The sequence below is a fragment of the Euprymna scolopes genome, chromosome 28 (assembly GCF_053919585.1).
Source record: "Euprymna scolopes isolate OS-2025 chromosome 28, ASM5391958v1, whole genome shotgun sequence".
NCBI classification, from domain to species: domain Eukaryota; kingdom Metazoa; phylum Mollusca; class Cephalopoda; order Sepiida; family Sepiolidae; genus Euprymna; species Euprymna scolopes.
The window spans coordinates 16,302,021-16,320,484 of NC_136509.1; the positions used below are offsets into that span (position 1 = coordinate 16,302,021).

Sequence of the window (18,464 nt, forward strand, 5' to 3'; positions counted from 1 at the left end):
AATAGGGATGGTATAATAAAATTGTGGGGTCTGCGTTCGCGCCTGGCCTCCATAGAATGGAAATAGGCACAAACTTTAATAAAGACTTTTCATATCTATCTGCGTAAGTATACTTTGATAATTATGTTTCAGTTTGAAGAAATATGGTATAATAAAATTATGGGGTGTTCTTATGCACCTGACCTCCATAGAATGGAAATATGTCACAAAGTTGAACACGTTTTTTTTAATATAGATCCACAGAATATTGTGATAAGTATTCCAGTGTGAACAGGTATGGTATAGTAAATTCTGGGGTTTATCTATTTTATTTTTACTTTCATCATATTTTGCTTTGGTTTTGATACCCCCAAATTCGAAGCTATCTCATTACAACCTTACCTTTTTTATAGCCTACCATTCTTTCATAAATCAGGGTTCATTTTCTGTAGGCAGTTTTTGAATCCAGTCAATGACGGGTACTTTTGCCAGTATATATATATATATATATATATATATATATATATATATATATATATATATATATATATATATATATATATAATTTGAGGTTGCTATTTTCCAAAGAGTGACCAGTGAAATATAACGAGGTTCATACGAGAGTGCTCAATACAGAAGTAGAGAAAGTTACATTTGTCTTTACATAAGCAGTAGTTTGTTGCTACACAGTCATGAGCATGTTTCGGTCCACTAGTATTTACTAACTAGAGACCTCATCAGGCAACAACCCTTATTTTCGAAAACAGAATTGGTTTCACATACACCTTTCACGATAAAGCTAGAACCCAGAATTAGATAGAATCGAGCAATTGCATCGACAACGGACAACACCAGACCCAAAGTGGGTTTCGATGTACTGCATCTCATCAGTGACGTGCTCCGACCTAGGCGCGAACCCAGGTCATCGCACGCATGAAGTGTGCAATACTGACGACGCTACGAAAGAGATACTGTCAAGAATTGTATAAGTCAACTGAATTAAAGGAATAAGTTATAAGATGGTCAACATCATGAACTTTGGAATATAACTTTTTGTCATTTATTCTCTCTCTCTCTCTCTCTCTCTCTCTCTCTATATATATATATATATATATATATATATATATATATATATACACACACACATACACACACACATTTGCATATGTGTATATATGCATATGAGATTGCATGTGTACATATATTCCAGTGTATATATATATATATATATATATATATATATATATAAACAAGTAGTTAATAAAACATGTTAACAAACACTTTGAAAAAGATTTAAAACATATTTAATTTTAAAAAGGAAACACTAATATATATATATATATATATATATATATATATATATATATATATATATATATATATAATTATTGAGTTTTGTTTTTAATGTATACACACATAGTTCTGAGTTTTTAATATATAGATTACATATATATGTGTGTGTGTGTGTGTGTGTGTGTGTGTGTGTGTGTGTGTGTGTGTGTGTGTGTGTGTGTGTTCAATATTTGTTTAAGAAGAAAGTTTAATTATCTGTTTTTGTTACTCAAAAGAGAAACAACTTGATGAATTCTGAATCATTTCCGTGAAAAAAATCTTCCAAGGAAAAATGCAAATATTTTCTTTTTATTTAAAGTTTGTTATTTCGGTGAATTCCAACTTGGATTCCATTCAAGAACAACATAATTGCTTCACGTGAATAATGTATCATGCGTTCATTTATGATGCATAGCTACCCCTCCTCCACTTTTATCCCTTGCGTCAATACGTGGATGCTAATATATCGTGAGTGGAAAGCTTTTTATATGTATAATATATAAATACACTAGCAGGGGCATCTGGTTTTGCTCTGGAATGAATGGGATCTTTATATTTTGCAAGAAAGTAATGTGTAGTATAAAAGTTTTAGTTTAATTGTTACTGTACGCACATACACACTCATATATACGCATATACACAGTCATACACACGCACATACACACGCACATACACACTCATACACACGTACATATACACTCATACACACGTACATATACACTCATACACACGTACATACACACTCGTACACACGCACATACACACTCGTACACACTCATACACACGCACATACATAAGCACGCACATACACACTCATACACACACATACACGCATTTACAAACACATATACACACATACACAAACACATACACACACACATGCACACAAACACGTACATACACAAACACATACAAACACACACACACACAAACACACACACACACGTACATACACACCCACAAGAGGGAAAAGATAACGAAATACCAAGGTTTTATGTATGACATGAAAAGAAATTGGAATCTTAGGAAGATCTCTATCATTCTAGTAGTTATATAAGAGCAACTGTACTCATGAAAAAAAAATCCAGAAAAACACCTGGCAAGTATACCCGTTGAACCAAGTATAAGAGAGATTCAAACAGTTGCACTTAAAGGGACAGTTAGAATTTTAAAAAGATCTTCCGGTAAGAATATTATAATAGTAAATATTGTATAATACTAAACAGGTGAATGCCCCATCCTCAATTTGAACAAACTGACGATAAAAATATAAAGTAAACAGAAAAACAACCTTAGTAGAAGTTGTTGTCGCCAATGATGTTGGGTTAAAGAGGGCTGAGAGAAAAAAGCTAACCATATACCAAGGTCTTCTACATGAAGAGAAAGTGGAATCTTAGGAAGATTGCCATCATGTCAGTAATTATAGGAGCAACTGGACTTATGATAAAGAATTTCAAAAACTATCTAGCAAATATGCCCGGCGAATTAAGTGAAAAAAAAAAAGACTCAAATTATTGTATTTAAAAGAACTGTTAGATTCTTTAAAAAAATCTTGGAATGTTTGAAATTGGGGTTGAATGTCTGACATCCGGCAGTATTCCCCATCCTCAGCTAGAACAAATTAAGAAAATTAAAAAAAAAAACGTAACAATTCTTTTAAATACAATAATTTGAGTCTTTATTTTTTTCACTTGATTCGCCGGCATATTTGCTGGATAGTTTTTGAAATTCTTAAGGACTATTCACTTATCTAGTGTTTCCTTTTCAGATTAAATATGTTTTAACTCATTTCAAAGTGTTTTATAACATGTTTTATTAACTGTTTGCTATATATATATATATATATATATATATATATATATATATATATATATATATATATATATGCGTGTATGTGTATGGCTTTGAAAACCATACTAATGTATATTTTGAGGATAAAATTCAGTAACAAGATATCAAGTGTTTCCTATTATATTTTTACACGCTCTTTTGGGGAACACCCGTTTCTCAAGCAACTGAAGATAATATTGTTTTCACTGTGACGTCATTCCTCAGCATCTGTTATTTCTGCATATTTGGCATGCTGTAACAACCCCGCATTTTAAAAAGTTGAGAACAATTTTCCAATTTGTTGAAACAATTCTTCAAAATCAAGATTAAATCCGCTTAAAATGGTAACATCGTCCCTGTTCTTCGTTGTGTTATTTTAGACGGAGATAACATATTTGCGTATATCCTAGAACTACGCCAACATTTAAAAGTTGTGTTTTAACGAAGTAAGAAATAAAGGCTCCTAGACAGGGTTCAAAAGAGAGTCGCCAATCTGATAGGCCCTGAACTGTCATCTAAACTTCAGCCTCTGTTCCATCGACGAAATGTTGCATCCCTCTGCCTGTTCTACAAGTACTTTAACGGTGACTGCTCTGACGAACTGCAAGCACTTGTGCCCCCTCGACGTCAATACCCCGACAAACCCGACAAGCAGCAAAATCCTATCCCATCACGGTAGATATCCCTAGATGTAATCCAGTAGTTTCTTCCTCAGAACCCCTAGATTTTGAAATTCCCTTCCGGGTCTCTGCTTCCCCAAATGTATTGACATGCAGAAGTTCAACCGACATCTTGCTGCCTAACTTCTTACACAGTACCCCTGGTGCTTATGTACCTGATAACAGCCCCCTACAACAAAGTGGCAATATGCCTTGTTTGGGGTGAAAATGCAATAATATATATATATACATGAAGAAGTTGGTGAGGACAGGATATTTTTACGGAAACATAAATCGTAAAAATTTCTAACTCATTAATGAAAGGCTGTAAAAATTACTCACTCATTAATGAAAGGCTGTAATGGAAAAATCCAGGAAATAAACGAAGGTTATAAAATAGAAAACGCGAGTCTTTGAATTTTCAACAAAATTTTGAACCATATATATATATATATATATATATATATATATATATATGTCAAATTTTAAGTATTGAAAACAAAGATTACAATTGAATAAATTTATTCAACTGTATTCTTTGTTTTCAAACAATAAAAATTTCTATATTTACCTAAAGTTTGGTTCATTTGCTCTATCATAGGCCACACAACAACAACACTCTGCCGACGACTAACCTATCATTTAGCTGACAATAACGCCCATAAAACAACACCTAACATCCCATAATAAAAACCTACAGTCGTTCGACGTTAGAAATATCTTAACTAACAAGACTAAAATGCCTTAACAACTGCACACGACGAGTAAAATTACTAGAAGCCATATTTATAAAAAAAAAAACAGCCTCTTTTTAACCGGATCTCATTTACCATCGGAACAAATATATTAACAGTATTTAATAACTAACAAGAAAGTAAACAAACTATAAAATAAGAAAATCGAAATTAAAAATAATTCGCCCTTAACCATCTTTTACTTACCTTTTATAACCAATAAAAAAAACTCGTAACTAAACCGAGCCTCAAAGAAAACGATAACAACAATAATCGCTCCTAATTACGATCGGATGCACCGATAGAAAACGCCTGAGTAGAATATGGCTGAACAAGAACTTTTGGGCACCATTTTATACAATATGCCAGCTGAAATAAAAAAGACTGCACAGCGAATGGAAATGATATCCAGAAAAATCGGAAAAAAAGAGTAACTTGTGTTCAATCAGACGTGATTGAATAATGACTTGCTGGCAAAATATACAAATATTATATATATATATATATATATATATATATATATATATATATATATATATATATATATATATATATATTATAAGATGTTTTTGACTTGTGATGGGGGTATGAGACGAATGAATTCGCCAATCATTTTTATAACCAACGGCTGTGCTAAACAACCAATCAAAACCTCCCAAAATTATTATAAATATTGTCGAATTTTGGATTCAATCAGTTCGCCGTTTGCTACGTCACGGATCGCATTTAATTCTTCGCCGCCATCTTGGTTACTGATCTGAACTACGCCGCCATCTTTGTTCAACATAATATCTCAGAACTTAAGTGGTTAACTACGCGACGGACCGCATTTGATTCTTGGTCGCCATCTTGGTTACTGATCTGAACTATGCCGCCAACTTTTGTTCAACACAATGTCTCAAAACTTAACAGGTTATGGGCCCAGCACACTTCCACTACTATTGTATAAACGTTACTTTGTGTGTGAGTTCCTACCTCATAGGTTCCGAAACGGCTGAGCTTATATTTTGAAAATTTCACACAAAGGTAATTTATGTTTGGCAGTGTTCTTATATATGTTTTGTACATGAATTCACCTGAAAGTATCGAAAATCAAAAAAAGATATGATCTTAAACATAGTCTTTCTGCTCTTATAGATAAAAAGAAGAAATTTTACAAGGGAATACACCGGGCGGTGTAACGTAAAATATCCTCCTGTAAAAATTATTTTTTTATTCAAAATTAGTCAAGCCCAAATATCATCTGATATGATATTGTACACAAACACAGACGGAATTTGATGAACGACATTATCATTATTTTTTTTTTGTGTGAATTAATCTACCAAGAAAATTATTCCTCGTAATATATAATAATCAATAGAGGATTGATTCTATAATAATACATACGCAAACTGTATAAATTAAAATATCATGTTTAAGGGTATTGTACGACTGGGCAATGCCTGGCGGCCAGCTAGTATATATATATATATATATATATATATATATATATATATATATATATATATATATATATATGGCACTTTTATTAATATTTTTGATTATACGGAAAATCGAAAATTTATTAAAATAATCATGAAGCAAAGTGTCTACTTTGCATTTAATAATATTTGCTAGAATATATATATATAATTTTATATATATATATATATATATATATATATATATATAATTTTTATTTAAAACATATATAGTAATAAAATATAGTTATACATCGTGATGATTACTAAGATTGTACATTTAAAAACAAAAATAGGTTTATGGTTCCTATACTAGAATTGTCCACAAGACATGTGACGTATTGGATAAACTACTGGTAAACTCTCACTGTAGGCTCCTCTGGAGGTTGAACATTCAATCATCCTTGTGAATTACTTAGGAACTGTACGCAATTGTGCTGGTGGAACGAGAGTTTGCTACTTTCGTGATTAAATAAAAAGTTCTGTTAGAAATTCCGTGCAAAATCCGGAGTTTGACAGAAGGATTCACGAGTTAGACAAGATATGCCTGACGAAGATCGGAGGTTATATCGACCGAAACGTCATGAAAATAACACTCAAGACAAGATCAGTAGTTTGGAGAATCCAAATACATGGTGTCCACCAAGAAGCTGACGGATTTTAAATTTGATTAACTTCCTCAATATTTAAGTTATGCTTACAAATTTTTATATGTATGTAGATGAGCCTCTCCGTGATATTTTTGAGATAAGATATGATAGTCTACTTATTCTAATTTTATTTACACAACTTAATCTAGAGTATGTTTTTCACAAGGTCTAATTTTAGTTATAAAAAATGATGTTACTCAAATGTCCACCAATTCCAATTACTTCCTCCGCCGTTACTCCACACGATACTGTACATTTTTTAGGGTGTAATTGCCGTTGTGCTGTTGCGTGGGTATTTTCTGATACCAAAATTCTGCAATTTTGCTTATTTATGAATCCCATTCAGATGAAAATGGACCTCATCGGACATAATAATTTTTTTGAGAAATTTTGGATCCCCATTGGCCAAATCTTGGAACTGCATGGCGTATTCCAGCCTTTTTTTCGGATCGTTTGGCTGAAGCTTTCACACCAATTGAATTTTATATGGAAATTTGCCCTCTTCATGAAGCATTCTGTGAGGAGATGATCGAGAGACCCCAATTTGACTTGATCTCCTTCTTACTGTGGATGGATCCTCGGCCACACTCTCTGCTAATCTCTGACGATTCTCATCACTTCTTGCCGTACGGGGTCTACCAGATTTAGGGAGGTCACATACAGACCCTTGCTTATGAAATCGAGCTACCATAGCTTTTATTGCATTGGGAATAGGGGGAATTTCTTATGTTGAAGTTTCCTTAAAATTCTCTTTGAGTTTCTGATATTGACTCATTCAACCGAAAATACGACTCTACGATAAATATCCGCTCCCTCGGTAGTGTAACGACTCATGATGGGTTACTCTAGATGATCTGAAAAAATAAAAGAAAAATATAAAAAAATTAAGAAAATTACGAATTTTTTTTAATCATCAGCTTCTTTTGAGACACCCTGTAATATGAATAAAACAAGTCTCTTTCACATAAGACGAATATTTTATATTATATTCAATCAATTTTTACAATCTTTATCTTTTTGTCTCTTTCAGTTTTGGAATGCATCATGACAATACAAACACAAAATGTATGACTCCTGAAGATAGAACGTATGTGATGGCACCACAGATGTTTGGCAGCACTCATCCGAAAATATGGTCAGCCTGCAGCAAGAAAGCTGTCACCAAATTCTTAGAGTATGTTACATTTCTTTCCTAAATCCATCCTATATATTCCGACAGGCATTCTCGCTTATTCTGTCTCCTATTAATCTTGAATCTTTTTTTTTTTTTTACATGGGGGTCACCACTTATCAAGGCCCGGAGGCCACTCAGGGATAAGGGTTATTGCGTGTACAGTAATCAATGAAATAGTATTGTAGTAATCATTAGTATTGGGCGTTTTGATAGAGTGTCTTACTTAAGGGGGCGGTTTGTCAGGAATTTGTTTATGTTGGGCTTGAAGACATCCAAGTTGTAGTCAGGTGGGAAACAGGCAAACGGAAGAGAGTTCCACAATCGTGCACTTCTGAGAAAGAAGCTCTGCTCATGGAATCTACATTTGGATTTAGGCAAAGATAAAGAGTGGGGAAAATTATTGACAGTAGTTTCAGCGAAACGGGTGTTTCTCGCGAAAGATAGGCAAGGTGGGGGACGAGAGATTGGAGCTCAAACGAGCACTTGCCATGGAAATAACGATAAAACAAAAACAGGCTCGCAACGTCTCTTCTGTGGAAGAGAGGCTGCAGGGAAGAGAAAAGGGCATTCCCCACCAAATCACGAAGTCTAAACACATACTTATATCATTCGTTGACATCTATGCTGATGACACGACCATCTACGGCAACACATCAAAGGCTGTAAATGACAAAGTTCTCTCTGATTCTCTCTCCTCTGATCTCGAGTGTGTGGTTCAGTGGGGAAAGACGTGGCTGGTTACCTTTAATGCATCTAAAACCAAACTCCTATCCTTACATCATCAACGATCTGATCCCCATCTGGCATCAATTGAGATGGATGGTTCTCGTCTGGGAGAGGCCCTGTGTTTTGACAAGCTTCTGGATTTGACCTTTACTCCTGATCTGAAATGGAACACGTACATCAAGTCTATTGCCAAGGTCACTGGAAAGATGGTGGAATCCTTCTCCCGCTCCAGAAGATATCTCACTACTGATGCAATTCTCTATTTATATAAAAGCCAATTACGTTCAAGGATGGAATATTGCTGCCATATCTGGGCAGGAGCTGCTAAAAACAGCCTATCCTGCCTTGACAGAGTACAAAATAGACTTTGTGGCTTAGTGGGGGATGCCCTTTTCTCTACCCTGCAACCTCTCTCCCACAGAAGAGACGTTGCAAGCCTATCCTTGTTTTATCGTTATTTACATGGCAGGTGCTCGTCTGAACTCCAATCTCTAGTCCCCCCTCACCAATCTTTCACGAAATACACCCGTCTAGCTGAATCCACTGTGAAAAATTCCCCCCACTCTTTATCTGTGCCTAAATCCAAACGTGGATTCCATGAACAAAGCTTCTTTCTTAGAACTGCACGCCTGTGGAACTCTCTTCCGTCTGCCTGCTTCCCACCTGACTACAACTTGGATGTCTTCAAGTTCAACGTTAACAAATTCCTAATGAACCGCCCCCTTAAGTAAGCACTTCATCAAATCTCCACACTAACGTAATGTACTTGCAATAACCCTTATCCCTAAGTGGCTTCCGGGCCTTGATAAGTGGTGACCATTGTGTAAAAAAAAAAAAAAAATTCAGATGGAAGAAATTAGAGATAAAATCACCTGCCAGTTTGTTTTTCAAAAACCGCACAGTCGTCAATATGAGTATAACTCCAATCTACTTCGTGTCAAGAGAAATAAATATAGATTTCTTCGAATATTCTGCGGAATATATCCGTCTACAGTAAAATCCACTATGCACGTTAGAAAGTCGAGTACACACCTGACGAAGAAAAGACGCGTGCGTGTGTGTGTGTGTGTGTGTGTGTGTGTGTGTGTGTGTGTGTGTGTGTGTGTGTGTTCACATATGCATGTGTTTGCATAACTAAACCTCTACTGCCTTGTGAGTCAAGGTTCTTTTAACCAAAGGCTAAGGATGAGTTAACCCTGAAAGAAACCTATATACTGATTAAACAAATAAACAAACAAACAAACAAACTGTTTCATCTCTGCATTGTTCTGCCTTTTATAAACCTACATTCTTTTAAATAAAAATGTTTTTTTTCTTCTTTACTTTCAGTCGTGACTGGGGCTATTGTCTGAATGACGAACCCAAGGATTTCTCATTTGTTTTTCCCATTTTGCCCCCTGGAACCATGTATGATGCTGACCACCAGTGCCGCTTGCAATATGGCCCGAAAGCCAAACTGTGCGATTCTGTTGATGTAAGAATCTTGTTACATTATTTTGAAATTTGACAGAATTTAAATTTATTTTAAATGAACAACTTGACTAAAAACAATCATGTTGTAGTCAGTTGGGAAGCAGCTCTGTGGTATTGTGTTCTGCAGACGAGTAGTTCTGGGAAAGAAACTTTGCTGATGGAAGTGTCATTTAATTTTACGTATTTAGAGATAGAAAGGAAAATTATTGACAGTGCTTGTAGAGAGACAAATTTTTGTTATGAATGTTTCACAGAAGGGAAACATAGATTAGAGCTCAGTCGAGCATCTATGATGAAAATAGTATATTTCCTAAGAATAATTGTTCGGATCGGTTTTATTTTTCTTTCTGTTTTCTTTTTGCTTTTAATCTTTTTCATATTTTTATTGTTTTTTGTTCTCTCCAAGAACTTGTCTTATCGCCAACACTGCAAAATAGTCTCCTATTTTTTCCTCTGCGTACCTAAAAATTCAACTGGATTCCCACAAAACGTTTCTTTCCAAGAATGTTTTATCTGTGGAATACGTTACTCTAGGAATGCGTTCCTACAGGCTACAACGTGGTTATTTTCAAGTCGAATGACAACAAATATTTGTCATGTCATCTGTTCAATTCATCATATTTCTTAATTCCATCATCCAACTGAAAATCTAACACCTGTTTCTAAGTTGCTTTTGGCTTTGATAAGTTGCGAGCATAAAAATAAGAGAATTAAAAAAAGAAAAGGAATAGAACTCTATTCCATTAAACAGTCAAAGTAAAATTATTTCCTGGCCGATGTATTCGGAACACTGTGCCAAATTGAATTGCGACCCAGTGAGAAATTAGGACAAATTCCGAGACATTTAGATTTATTATTGTTCTTGAATTCTTTTCTTTTCTTTTTTTCTTTTTTGTGTTGAAAATTGTTTAAACATTTCAAATGTCTTTTTTTTTCTGGCAGAATATGTGTTCCTATTTGTGGTGCCATGTCAACAAGACCTGTACGACAAAACGAGAATCGGCTGCAGAAGGAACCATTTGTGGAAGTAACAAGGTAAAATATATATATATATATATATATATGTTTAGAGTTTTTGGAAAAAGAAATCCAACAGAGTGCTCAATTAAAAGGAAAATCCGAAAAATAAGAGCGTATTTATATTTTGTATTTTGTGTAAAGAAAGTTGTTAGATAAGTCATTGGTACCGTCGGTTTCAAGCCCGATAATTAGGACCGTTTTATATATATACATATCAAGCTCTCTCCAGCCAATACTCATCTCCTATGCTTTAATGATATTTTAATTTTTCCAAATTTAGGAGTACAGATGTTTGAATCTGCAAATCAAGTGAGGGTCTAAAGCGTCACATGAATGTCCACAGTGAGGCAGTACCAGTTTGCATCCCTCGACCTTAGCATGATTATGATCTCTACGACAAACTGTGTAAAAGCAAGGCTGGTCTGAAGATTCACTGATTGATATAATAATTAAGTGATTGATTTTGCGCTACGAAACAGATACTGTCAAGAATTGCATAAGCCAACTGAAATAAATGAATAAATTATAAGATGGTCAACATCATGAATTTTGGAATATAACATTTTGTCATTTATTCTCTATATTGCTCTGTAATTACATTGAGCTTCTTATATAAGGATTGATAAAAAAAAGTAATAGAACTGCCTAGAATTGTTTTGGCATTAGCAATAAGCAAATATATTTCTACAGAAATATATATATATATATATATATATATATATATATATATATATATATAAAAAGAACAAGTAATTAATAAAACATGTTAAAAAACACTTTGAAAATGAGTTAAAAATATATTTAATTTTAAAAAGAAAGCACAAAATAAGTGGATAGTCCTTAATCTGTGGAGTTTCGAAGAAATACTTTCCTTCTCATCAGAGGGTAGGATTTAGAAAAATGCGGGATCGGATTTTGCTTGCAAAAGTATTTAATAAAACTACAATAAGTCATAGATCTTACTTGGTAACAAACAGTGAAGCAGAGGGAATATGAGGGAAGAGAAAAATGATTTCACGTGAATGGATAGTATAGTGAAGTGTAAAATATCCAATAACGGTAAAATCCAGAATCCAAAAAAGTTGGTTAAATTTCCATTTCCACAAGTAAAATCCAAGGGAATCACGTGATTGGAAGATGGTCCAAATTAATCTAGAAGGCAGAAATCCGTGGAATAATTCACAAATGGGTACAAGGAAAAAGGCAATGAGTTCAAATAATATTATTAAAAGAAAGATAAGCTGTGTGTTGAAAAGAGAAATAGAGAGATTTAAAAAAAAACACGACTGTCAAGGCTGGACTGATTTAATCATTAGTCAAAACTCAGAGGCCATTCAAGGATAAGGGCTAATGAGTGTACAACAGTCAATGGAAAAATGTCATAGTAATCGTTATTATTGGAAATTTGGTAATCGTTATTATTGGAAATTTGGTAATCGTTATTATTGGAAATTTGGTAAATTGGATTGCGTAAAGGGAACAGTTCATCAAGAACTTGTTCACGTTGGACTTGTAGACGACCATATTGTAGTCAGTTGGAAAGCAGGAAAACGGAACGGAGTTCCACAGGCGTACAGTTTTACGAAAGAAGCTTTGTTCATGCAATCTACGTTTAGGTGTAGGTACAGATAAAGAGTGGAGGGAATTATTGATAGTGGTTTCAGATAGATGAATGTGAAAGGAGTCTTGTGTGGGAACACTGTGGACACAAATGCCAACTTCTAGCTACCGACGTAAGCATGAAAGCTCTGACCAAAATTGTAGTTACAGATTCACCATTCTTCAAAAATATTTCTATAGTAAAAGCACTATGTACACCAGTCTAAGCCAGGAAACGTGAGTTGGAACAATTACATTGAGAGTATTGCCAGGACCACTGCGAAGAAGGTAGGCTTTCTCTACTGTGCTAGAAAGCTACTAATACTCGAAAGTATCCTGTACCTCTATAAGGCCACCATTCGCCCATGTATGGAGTATTGTTGTCATATTTGGGCTGGTTCATCTGCTACTAGTCTCTTGCTCCTAGACAAGGTTCAAAAGAGAGTCGCCAATCTGATAGGTCCTGTCATCTAAGCTTCAGCTTCTGTCCCATAGATGAAATGTTGCATCCCTCTGCCAAGTACTTTAATGGTGAATGCTCTGATTAACTGCAAGCACTTGTACACCCTCGAGATAAATACCTCCGACAAACCCAACAAGCAGCTTAATCCCACCCCTTCGCAGTAGAGATCCCTAGATGTAAGAGAGCCTTCTACTCCAGTAGTTTCTTCCCTAGAACCGCTAGACTTTGGAATACTCTTCTGCTTCCTGCTTCCCCAACTGTACTGACATGCAGAAGTTCAAGTGTAACGTGAACTGACATCTCACTGCCCAACTCCCTACATAGTACCCCTGTAGCTTATGTCCCCGATAATAGCCCCTACATCAAAGTGGCAATGTGACTTGTTTGAGGTGAAAATGTAATTAAAAAAATACATATATATTGCTTGATGAGGGTACCAGAAAAAATGGCAAGTTATGAGCTAAATGAAAACATCATTAGCACTTGCATAAGTTAATTAGCAACATATACTTGAAAGTTTAAAATGTGGGAGGTATTTCTGCCGCACTTTATTTAAAAGTTGTATGGCTCAGAAGCGTCATGACTGGCATCAACATGGCGAACCCAATTAGCATCCTGCAATGTTGTCCCTACTTAATTCAGATAATAGAATAGAATCAAATTTAAGTAAAACAAAAGGTTCTTTTACACATAAGGAACATAATCCCAAAGCCAACCATCTTACATATGTATAGACACAAGAAATTTTCACCGTGATTATTATTAGGAGGGTTCCAATCAACCTAGGCACGACGATGATGATGATTATTCTTCCTCTTTCATGATTAACCGTGAGAAGTGGAATCCCAAGATTTGCGACGATTTGAAGATAATACGTCCACCTTCATATGGCTCTGACATGTTTAATGCTTCATTGAACTATGTCATACTGTGACGTATTTCTTTTAATGGAAATTGCTCCAGACAAGGCATGAGGCCACTTGGTGTAAAAAAAAACAACAATAAAAACTAAAAACAAAATACTGCTTAAAGGTAAAACAATAGCCAAGGAGAAGTGTTGGATGAAATAGATTCCGGTCTAGAAAACAAATGCTTCTCTGGTCTTATCAGGAACATCGCTTATGGAATGTGAAGACTAAAGGACAAAATAAAAAAAACAAAGTGAAGTTATGAGGCTACCGGAAGTAAACCCCAGGTCCATTTTCTACTCTTTTTAATATCCTTATCCGAATGAGAGATGTAGAGAAAACTCCAGGTTGTCCGCATTGTCCGTATATCTAAACAACACGTTATAAATGCGGGCATAACTTAGGAGTCAGTTCCTGAACCTTTTTTTTTTAATTCCGATATTCATAAATGACTTCGCTGTGTAGGATGGAACGTTAAATTAACAAAAATCGAAACAAAAATACAAATCACAAGAGTGATAGGAGCCTTCTATTATGTCTGAAAGTGACATAATGTTCAACGTGTGAGGTTGGAGATGCGTCGCTGTACAATTTATGTTCTCAACCGATCCAAGTTATGAAACAGGACCATTGCCAGCACCCTCAAAATGCACATCCAGACGATTAAGTGCTTGAGGACACAGCACAATGAACTTTCTGGTCATGGTTATAGTTTTAATGTAGTTTCAAGTGAGGATCACATCATACCGCCTCGCATCTTCAAAGTCGGCTTAAAAGTCAACATCAAATTGTATCTGGATGTGATGAAGGATGTGGTGATCTCTTGGTGCAATTGGGTGGCTGCTGGCAGACCTTGGGTGCGACAGCAGAATTTGGCGCCAGCCCACGAATCCCAAAAGACCGTCGGCTTAACTTTCGAAGAAGTGCTATGATTTTGTACTCTCTTCTCTTACTGCCCCCCCTTCGTCCTCGCCCTGAACCTACTGAACTACTTTGTTTGGTCGTATGTCGAGAACATCACCAACATGACCTCCTACAACACCAAAGCTAGCCTGTTCGCCGCCATCTGCTGAGTATTCACTGAGTGCCCGCTGGTGCTTGTGGAAAAGGCATGCTCCAGTTCTGAACCCGTGTCGTGGTGGTGATTGAGGCTGAAGGCGGCTACATTAAATAGATGTTAGCTTTACTACATAATCAAGTTACATTCTTTTGGTCAAGATCAAAGTGTAGTATCTGATCCGGCAGATACTGCAAGCTATGACTAGCTATGACTAGCTATGACTAGCAAAGACCAGATGTGGGGGCAACCCCACATGCCTGACCTTTAACCAGCTCCCATTTCCCACCTCTCGGGAGCTGGTCCCCTTTTTCCCTTCCCCCTCCCTTCACTCCTCACATTAAAAATCGGCCTTGTGCCTAATTTGCTCGGTGGGGGAGCAAATAAATACCATCTGTTCTTCAGATGCTGCACTTCTTGTTTTCTTTCGGTGGAGGAGAAATCCTTCACGACTGAGACAATTTTTATTTTTGTACCTTTTCTCCACGTTAAAAAACGACCTTGGTGTCTAACTCTGTTCCGTGGGGAGGCATAGTAAATAGGTACATTAATTGATTTTTTCAATAAAAGTTTTAAAATAAAGCTGTAGTGTTGTTTTCTTTAGGGCGAGACGTTTTTTTGTTCCACCCTGTATATGATTATCTTAAAACTTGTAACCCCCCCCCAAAAAAAAAACACAAAAGAACAGGAAAATGTCGTTGTTATCTGTTAACAAAACTTAGAAATTCTTAATCATTTTCGCAGTATTTGGATTGTATCGTTCACCAAATATTTGTTCTTTTTTTTTTCTTTAAAATTTTGTTTAACATTTTTTTTTTCATATCCTTTTAAGTCTGTCCTTCCTGTTTATACACATGGCAAGTGTCAGAGTTGATTGGTGCCCCCCCCCTTTTTTTTTTTTGCTTCACGAGATTTGAAAAGGAAATTAACTAAAAATTGCATTTTCTTTCGACATTTCGTCAAGCCGCTGGTGCTTGTTCTCCTTACAGCCGTCTCTATTATTTCATCTGTTTTTTTTATGTATATAAGTTCATTTAAATCTATGTCGCTTTTCTGCTATCTATCTCATCTATCTCCATCATTCTCGTTTATTCAAGTCTTAATATTGATCTATTATTATATCTACTTCTTTCTCTCCCCCCCCTCTCTCTCTCTCTCTCTCTCTCTCTCTCTCTCTCTTATATTAAATTTATTTATACAAACATTGATGGTTACATATGTGCATACATGTTTCTGTAATCACCCGTCATTGGGGAGATTACGTCTTCAGGCTAAGAATTACCCTTGAAAACTGAAATTTCAAGATACAAAAATATTTTCTTATTTCGTTTACAAAATTAGAATCTTGTCATAAAATAATGGTGCGGTTAGGTATGGGGAGGGTAAGTAAGGCCTCTGAACAATCCATTCCTCACAGGCTTTTATCTCTTCTTATCTTAACTATATATATATATATATATATATATATATATATATATATATATATATATATATATATATATATATATAAATATAGGCATACTGTTTCGCAACTCATCAGTGCGGCTAGACAAGCAATTAGCTCTAGCCAGGATCGAAACCAGACCGCCCAAACGATTGTCAGAGCTTTGTTCTTATATATATATATATATATATATATATATATATATATATATATGAGTAAAAATACAAATACAAACGATCGTTGACGTTATGTTATTGGAGAAGGAAAACCGAGAATTAATAAAATAGTAATCAACGTTTCGTCCCGATTTCAGGGGACATCATTAGGATTTCGTAGGAAAAATGTAGAAGAAAAACGATTGCAGACCACATGCGAGTGAAAAAGGAAAACATCCTAAAGTCCTTCCCATTCTGGGCCGAAACTATAAATGTGCATGCGGGCTATAGTTTCGGCCCAGAATGGGAAAGACTTTAAGACTTTTTCCTTTTTCATTCGCATGTGGTCGTTTTTCTTCTACATTTTTCCTATGAATCCTGATGACGTCCCCTGAAATAGTGACGAAACGTTGACTACTATTTTGTTAATTATCGGTTTAAATTCTCAAATAACACACACACACACACATGTATATATATATATATATATATATATATATATATATATATATATATATATATAAGCAAAAGTACCCGTCGTTGACTGGGTTCAAAAACAGCCTACAGAAAATGGACTCTGATTTATGAAAGTATGATAGGTTATGAAAAGGAAAAATTGTAAATTTGGGTTGAATTTGGGGGTATCAAAACCAAAGCAAAATATAATGAAAGTAAAAATAAAATAGATAAACCCCATAATTTATTATACCATACCTCTTCACACTGAAACACTTATCACAATATTCTGTGGATCTATATTAAAAAAAACTTGTTAAACTTTGTTACATATTTCCATTCTATGGAGGTCAGGCGCGAACGAACACCCCATAATTTTATTATACCATATTTCTTCAAACTGAAACATAATTATCAAAGTATACTTACGCAGATAGATATGAAAAGTCTTTATTAAAGTTTGTGCGTATTTCCATTCTATGGAGGCCAGGCACGAACGCAGACCCCACAAGTTTATTATACCATCCCTATTTAAGTTAAAACATACTTATCCATGTATTCTTATGTACATCTATATCAAAAACACTTGTAAACGTTTTTTTTTTAATTTTTAATTTTTTATTTCCATACATTGTGGACCAGGCGCGAATGCAGACCCCATAATTTTAATGAACCACCGTTCTGCCAGATCAAACAACCCATTCCTGCGTCTCGATACACATTCTATCATTATATGTAATCAGTTTTTTAAAATACTCAACTATATATTCGTGACCAGACACACACAGACACACAGCTTTATATTATATATATATATATATATATATATATATATATATATGAAATAAGAATTACAATTAAGTTTACAAAGATAATCCAAAATAGTAAACTTAAAATATATTATAAATATTAAAGACTTAATACGAGGGGCGTGCAATAAGTAATGGCCCTGACCCACTCCCCATAGCAGTAGAGCAACGAAACTTGGCACAGTTATTAGTCTTTCTCTACATAGGAAACGCCCAGAGTTATGCATTTCTCCCATCGTTTGATGCAGCTCTGGAGACCGTTTTTGTAGAACACCCCAGGTTGGTCCTCCAACCACAACGTTACTTCAGAAATCAAGGCTGCATAATCTGGGAAACGCTTTTCTTTCAAAAACAACTTCATGGCTGGGAAGAAGTGAAAGTCAGAGGGTGCAAGGTCAGGAGAGTAGGGAGGATGGAGGAGGATTTCATAACCACACGCTCGTGCTTCTGATCTGGCGACATGCGAGTTGTGGACCGGAGCGTTGTCCTGCAGGAGGAGGATACCTTTGCTGATCTTGCCCCGCCTCTTGATT

The 18,464-nt window shown here is 35.2% G+C and overlaps 1 protein-coding gene across 1 annotated transcript in view; it reads left to right on the forward strand.

Annotated features, from left to right (window-relative positions):
- Positions 1-18,464, forward strand: part of LOC145249495 (A disintegrin and metalloproteinase with thrombospondin motifs 6-like) — a 733,443-nt gene that overhangs the window by 297,346 nt on the left and 417,633 nt on the right. Inside the window, exons 8-10 of the mRNA XM_080111103.1 lie at positions 7,678-7,821; positions 9,877-10,021; positions 10,963-11,055. Coding sequence (XP_079967229.1) covers positions 7,678-7,821; positions 9,877-10,021; positions 10,963-11,055 — 382 coding nt within the window. The remainder of the gene's footprint in view (positions 1-7,677; positions 7,822-9,876; positions 10,022-10,962; positions 11,056-18,464) is intronic.